This window comes from Cervus canadensis, chromosome 2, assembly GCF_019320065.1.
Source record: "Cervus canadensis isolate Bull #8, Minnesota chromosome 2, ASM1932006v1, whole genome shotgun sequence".
Lineage (NCBI taxonomy): Eukaryota > Metazoa > Chordata > Mammalia > Artiodactyla > Cervidae > Cervus > Cervus canadensis.
In genome coordinates, this window is record NC_057387.1 from 105,398,167 (window position 1) to 105,404,815 (window position 6,649).

Here is a 6,649-nt window from a genome sequence, read left to right on the forward strand (position 1 = left end):
GTGGCATTTGGTGGAAGATTTGGGCTAGAGATATGATCTGCAAAGTGTTAGTCACTCAGTCATGTCTAACTCTTTGCGACCCATGGACTGTAGCCTGCCAGGCTCCTCCGTCCATGGAATTTTCCAGGCAAGAATACTGGAGTAGGTTGCCATTTCCTTCTCCAGGGTGTCATCCCGACCCAGGGACCAAACCCTGATCTCCTGCATTGCAGGCAGATTCTTTACCGTCTGAGCCACCAGGGAAGTGGGTGGGAGTGTGGGAGAAAAGAGGAGAGTCGACCTGTATAAAACACAGCCTTTATTGATTTCAAGAAAAATTCCTTGGGGATGTTCCTATCAGTACATCCACCTCAAGTCCCTGAGAGGCTGGCACCAGACTGAGCACGGTGTGGAAGGAAGATGGGAGCAAAGCTGCCTGAAGCTGGAGGAATGACCAGGGGCGTGGGGGCTTCCTGGAGGGCAGTGGCAGCCCAGAGGGTCTCTGGGTGTCACCAGAGCTGCCTCCTCCTCTTCCCAGGCTCACTCTCAGCCTCCAGCCCTCCACCACTGGGCGGACACTTCCTTTCCACCCCAGGAATCTGGGTGCCGCTCCGGAAGGAAGATGCCCTTTGGCCTGGTGCATCCAACCCAAGGCAAGCGTCTTTTTATGGCCTCTGGGCATCTGCACTTGCTTTCCCCTGCTAAGAAGCTCATCTTACCTCCCTTAAACATTCCTCCCTCGGGGAAGCCTCTCCTGATCACTCCTTCCTCGGTTAGGGGAAGCCCTGCCAAGTGTAACCTTGTAGGCAGCAGTTAACCGGCTTCTTTCAATGTCTGTCTCCCAGAAGGGCCGCCACTGGGCCTGTGGTGTGACCTATACCAGATAGACGGCACAGTGTCCGGCGTTCAAAAGAAAAAATCTGCTAAAGACGAAATTGCATAGTGTAGTGAATTCAGAGTGGGGGCACCCAGCACCCGTAGGACCCCTCCACCGGCACCATAGGACCCTGCTTCTGTCCCCACGGGCAGCCCCAGGATGGCCCCCCCGGCCCCGTGGTCAGATGGGGGTCATGGTGGGTGCCGAAGCACACAGCTTGTTGTCGCGGGAGTCCGGGCTCAGGTCCCCGGCCTCCAGCAGCTTGTGGTGGCAGCGGCAGGTGGAGGCCCGGCTGGCGGAGGCGGCGTGGCCGCGGCCCCCGCGCTGGCTCTTCCTGTGAAGGCTTCGCACGACCCTGTGGAAGATGAGGTAGCAGATCTCGCAGAAGGTGAGCACGATGCAGGCGGCGGAGGCGCCCACCATGAAGTAGGTGAAGAGCTTCTTCTCGGTGGGCCGGGCGATGTAGCAGTCCACGGTGTTGGGGCAGGGCGCCACGTTGGCGCACTGCACCAGGCGGGGCATGCCGAAGCCGTACCAGAGCGTGTGCAGCAAGTAGAGGAAGAGAAATTCGATGAGGAGCTTGAAGACGAGGCTCAGCAGGTAGGTCCACCAGAGGCCGCCGTGCTTCTTGCCCGTGTCGTCGTAGAGCTTGGCGCACTGGTCGCCGTGCTTCTGCCGGTGCCGCCGCTCGCGCTCCTCGCGGTAGGCCACGTGCAGGATGACCAGCAGCGACGGGCACGTGACGAAGATGAGCTGCAGGGCCCAGAGGCGGATGTTGGAGATGGGGAAGAACTCATCGTAGCAGACGTTGGTGCAGCCCGGCTGCTTGGTGTTGCAGTCAAAGTCCTTCTGCTCGTCCCCCCACACGCGCTCCGCGGCCACCACGTAGACCAGCACGCGGAAGACGAACACCACCGACAGCCAGATGCGCCCGAAGGCCGTGGAGTACTTGTTGACTCCGCTCAGCAGGGCCTGGAGCGTCTTCCAGTCCATGGTGCCTGGGGCGGGGCGCCGGGGCCGTGCCCACCTGACAGAACAGGAAAACCCCTGTGTGAACCACCAATAGGCGACAGACACCTAGAGAACTTCTCCCTGGAGGGGGTGCATGCCAAGCCACTCCAGGATTCTTGCCTGGAGAATCCTCATGGACAGAGGAGCCTGGCAGGCTACAGTCTAAAGGGTCGCAGAGCTGGACACGGCTGAAGCGACTTAGCACACACACATAGAGCTTTTACTGTGTGCCAGACGCCTTCTAAGTTCTTTGTGTGGATGGATTCGTTTGCTCATCCCAACCACTCTGAGACATCAGGGCTATTCTTACTAAGCTACAGAGCGGAAACAGGCACAGACAGGTCAAGTAGCCTGCCCAAAGTAACAGAACTAGTGTGCTGGCAGGAAGGGAATGCACACTTGCTGCTAACAATAATTATTACTTATTGAACACTTACTATGAGGCCAGGCCAGAAGCTAAACACTTTATATATGAAAGTGAAAGTGAAGTTGCTCAGTTGTGTCCAACTCTTTGCAACACCATGGACTGTAGCCCACCAGGCTCCTCAGTCCATGGGATTTTCCAGGTAAGAATACTGGAGTGGGTTGCCATTTCCTTCTCCAGGGGATCTTCCCGACCCAGGGATCGAACCTGGGTCTCCTGCACTGCAGGCAGATGCTTTACCGTCTGAGCCACCAGGGAACTCATTTAATCCTTATAATGACCCTGTGAGGTAGGTACTGTTATGCTTCTCATTGACAGATGAAGAAACTGATAATCAAACGAGAAAATGATTGCAAAGCACTCGCTACACAGTAAGTGCTCAGTAAATGCTGGCTACTCATTGTGATGTGAAATCTAGAGTGGTCAAGTCACTCATTTAAAACTAGAACTGAATTCAGAGCTGGGCTCTTTACCACCTTTTCTCCCCTTCTCCGATGGATGTCTGCCCCAGACCAGCTTCTCAGAACTGACCCTGTTGATGCCTCACTACCTTCCTGTGAACTGGGGTCATGAAGCCCATTCTTCAGAGAGGAAACTGGGGCTCAGAAAGGGGAAATCAACCTCCCTAAGGTCTCACAGCCAGTGGGTTGTGAAGTCGGGAGACCAATTCATGCTGGGGGGGGGTGCGTGGAGAGGGTAATGGTCTGGTTCCTGGGGACATCAGTTCCAGGGAAAATCTAGGGACACCCGCTGCAGGCTGTGCTGGAGCCTGAGGGAGCCCCAGCCACCCCAGCCATGCGGGATGCCAGGCTTTGTGGTGGGGAGCCATGCTTTGTTTAAGTCCCCGGATCACACATTTTTCTACCAGTCCTGGAGTGACTCAGAGGGTGTGGACAGGTGGGTCTGCCTGAGTGCACCTAGTATCTGCCTAGAGGGTGTAGGAGCACACGCCTCTCCGTGTGTACATGTGGGGCTGTGAGCTCCTGGAGCTGCGTCTGAGCGTGCACGATGACTGCAGGACCATCCCTGTATCGCTGCTTCTCACCCCTCCACAGCCCTGCTCCCAGCCACCGTCACCCTTGCCGGTATTATTGCCACAGCCTCTTGGCTGGCCTAGAAGGCTTCTTGGGCTTCCCTGGTAGCTCAGCTGGTAAAGAATCCGCCTGCAATGCGGGAGACCTGGGTTCGATCCTTGGCTTGGGAAGATCCCCTGGAGAAGGGAAAGTCTACCCACTCCAGTATTCTGGCCTAGAGAATTCCATGGACTGTATAGTCCATGGGGTTGCAAAGAGTCGGACACGGCTGAGGCACTTTCACTCACTTGGCTGGCCTAAGTGTCTGCTCCTGGGCCCCTGGAGCTCATTAAGTTGAATCATGTCACTCCCTTGTTTAAAACTTTCTACTAGGGCTTCCCTGGTGGCTCAGTGGTAAAGAAGCCACCTGCCAATGCAGGGGACACGGGTTTGATCCCTGGTCCAGGAAGATCGATCGCACATGCCCGTGGAGCAACTAAGCCCGTGTGCCACGACTACTGAGCCTGTGCTCTGGAGCCTGGGAAACTCAACTACTGAGCCCTAGAGCCATAATTATTGAAGCCTGAGAGTCCTAGAGCCTGTGCTCTGCAACAAGAGAAGCTACCACGATGAGGAGACTGCGCACTGCAACAAGAGTAGCCCCTCACTTGCCGCAGTTAAAGAAAAGCCTGCTTAGCAACAAAGACCCGGCAAAGCAAAAGAGCAATAACAACAACAATAACAACTTTCTGCTAGCTTCTCATCACTCTTAGAATAAAACTCCGGATTCTACATCCTCACCCTACTCTCCTACACTCTAATGAGCGCCTCTGGGGCTTTGTAATTATCCCTGTTGCCTGGAGTGCTCTTCCTCCAGAACCTTGCATGACTGGGCCCTAGTCATCGCTGAGGCCTCTGCTAAAACATATTCTAATTAGAGGCTTCCCTAGATACCTGGAGGCCCTGCCCTCTCAGTCACTCTTCTCCTGCCTCCTTTATTTTCTTCCTAGAATTTAATTACCATTAGGAATTAAAGTGAAAAAGTGAAGTCGTTTAGTTGTGTCCGACTCTTTGTGACCCCACGGACTGTAACCTATCAGGCTCCTCCAACCATGGGGTTTTCCAGACAAGAATACTGGAGTGGGTTGCCATTTCCTTCTCCAGGGGATCTTGCGGACCCAGGGAATTAGGAATTAAAGTGTTTGTTTAATCCTCTACCTCTCTGAATTTTCATGAATTTCTGTTTCACAAGGGCAATTGCCCCCTCCCAGTTCCTTCCCAGACCTTTGGGGAGGGGCAGTGGGATGTACATGGAGCCTGGAGCCACACCTGGATTCAAGCCTCAGCCCTACCCCTTCTCCTTGGGTGACTTCCCAGGTAATCTCTTTGACTTTCTTGCCTTATCACCAAAGGGAGAAAATAATTCCCACTTTCTTGAGCTGATGTAAGGATCATAAAAGATCATTCCCTCCGCAGCCTGACACTCACCTGGTGGGAGTTCAAGAAGAACTGGTGGAGGTTGGAACCCCGTCTGCCAGCCCGGGGAGGAGAGGGGCCCAGACAGGTGTCTCCACCTGAGCCATCCCAGGCCAGCCCACCTGGGGGCTGTCCCTCCTTGGCCCGCACCTTCCACCTTCCAGTCCCGTCTGCCCAGTCCTGCCTGACACGCCCTAGGAACGCGACTCACCGGCAAAGAATTTCCCTCCAAGCCGAGGTTGGGGACTGGTGGAGCCGGTTCCGGTCCCCACTGCCGTCCCCAACAGCAGTTCCCTGCGATCCGCTTTGCCCATGCCCCGGGACCCAGCCGAACCCAGCTTTCACTGCCCACTCCACAGTGCCCACTGATCGGCCCCACTCCCCGGGGCCGAACCCCTCTATCCCCACCCGCCACCCCCAGTTCCCGTCCATTCCATTAAGTTTGCGCGACGTGGGAGGGGGTTGTCCAGGAACCTTCAGCAGCTGGAGCCCCCACCCTGCCCAGAACCGAGGGGGTGAGAAGGCAGCTGGGGAGTGGGGTGGGGGAGGTCCCTCCATCTCTTCCCCTGCTCCCCTCTCCCAGGCTCAGCGTGGCCGGAAGGCAGGAGCAAGCCCCAGCCCCGCCCAGGGTCACCCGGGGGCGCTCAGCGCGCGTGGTCGCAGGGTGGGGAGGCACCCCGCAGCTTACCCGCAGCGGCGCGGCCAGCGGGGGAGCCAGGACCCCGCGTCCTCAAGAGCCGAAGCACGCGCGAGCAGGGAGGGAGCCGCGTCTCTGCAGTCGCCGGGAGGCGCGTGGCGGCAAGCACAGCCGGGGGCGGCTTAGGGGAGGGCAAGTCCGGGGAGGTGCTCGCGAGCCGCCCGCGGCGAGGGTCGGGTTCTCGTCCCGACGCTGTGCCGGGCTCCTCCGGCGACCTTCGTCGGGGCTCGACGCTCGCTCTTCTGAGCCTCGGTCTCTCCTTCGTGAGCGAAACCGGGGCATCGATGGCCCTGGGCAGGGCTGTGTGGCAAAGGCTCCAATGAGATTCGGGGCGTGAAGCGCTCCACACTGTTAAGTGCCAAGTGGTCCCCGGGCCGACTGCAATCGGGACTCGCCCACGTGCGTTACCACGGCTACTGCGTCCGCGCCCTGTGGGTCACTGTCCCCGCCTGGTCCATGGCCTCGACCCTGCGTGGGCGGCCGCCCTCCCTGCACACGTGCGTGGCTCAGGCTCCGCGTCCTGGAGTGGGGGCAGGGGCCCTGTGCCCGCAGCAGGAAGAGGCACTCTGCTGTGGAAAGTAGATGGAGCAGGGGGCATCCTCTGTGCAGGGGTGAGGGTGGGATGGGGGCAGGTTGTTACCTGGAGTTACTGCAAGGGGCAGATCCTGTCTGTGTGTGCGTGGCTGGGATGGGGGGGATGGGGGTGGGGGGCGGGGGTGGGGGGCTGGTGGTGGTTAAGCCGGAGGTGAGGGCACCTAGCCTGGGCTTTGGATCCCCTGAGGAGCGGGCGGGGCCTGCGGGTTGGACTGGGCTGAGATGGGCTGGGCTCTGAAGACAAGGCTGCTTTGTCTTCTTGACTAATGTGTCATGACTAGGAACCTATGGGAGCCCCTGGGCCTCAGCCTTGTCGGGGAACCTCCAGGGTTTCCGGCCTCCTGAGGAGTCTGCATCTTAGTCACCAAAGGGCCCAAGGACTCCCTGTCTGAGATGATGTTGCTAGCAGGAGGGTGACTATTTATGGCTTCTCCCCAGGACTGTACTGGCTTAGGCCTCTGGCTCTGGTGTAATTAATAGCACCCCCTCTTACTCTCAAAAGTACCCCCAAACTTGGGAAGATGGATTACACCATAACCCTACTTACTTACACCTTGTAGAAAACTATCACTGCCTTG

At 57.7% G+C, this 6,649-nt stretch overlaps 1 protein-coding gene across 2 annotated transcripts; it reads right to left on the reverse strand.

The window, feature by feature from the left end:
• Nucleotides 1–281: 281 nt before the first annotated feature.
• On the reverse strand, nucleotides 282–5,607 carry GJB3 (gap junction protein beta 3). Of its 2 annotated transcripts, none has more exons than XM_043461984.1 (2): nucleotides 5,469–5,607; nucleotides 282–1,883 (listed from the first exon to the last, which is right to left on the reverse strand). In XM_043461984.1, the coding sequence occupies exon 2, from the start codon at nucleotides 1,847–1,849 to the stop codon at nucleotides 1,037–1,039; it is 813 nt and encodes a 270-aa protein (XP_043317919.1). In that variant the 5' UTR covers nucleotides 1,850–1,883; nucleotides 5,469–5,607; the 3' UTR covers nucleotides 282–1,036. The 2 variants fall into 2 exon arrangements, with proteins under 2 accessions (XP_043317919.1, XP_043317920.1); XM_043461985.1 differs by lacking the exon at nucleotides 5,469–5,607 and adding an exon at nucleotides 4,793–4,936.
• Between the last annotated feature and the right edge of the window lie 1,042 nt (nucleotides 5,608–6,649).

Excerpts from the sequence above, each read along its gene's own strand:
- GJB3 (XM_043461984.1), bottom strand. The coding sequence starts at position 1,849 with ATGGACTGGAAGACGCTCCAGGCCCTGCTGAGCGGAGTCAACAAGTAC.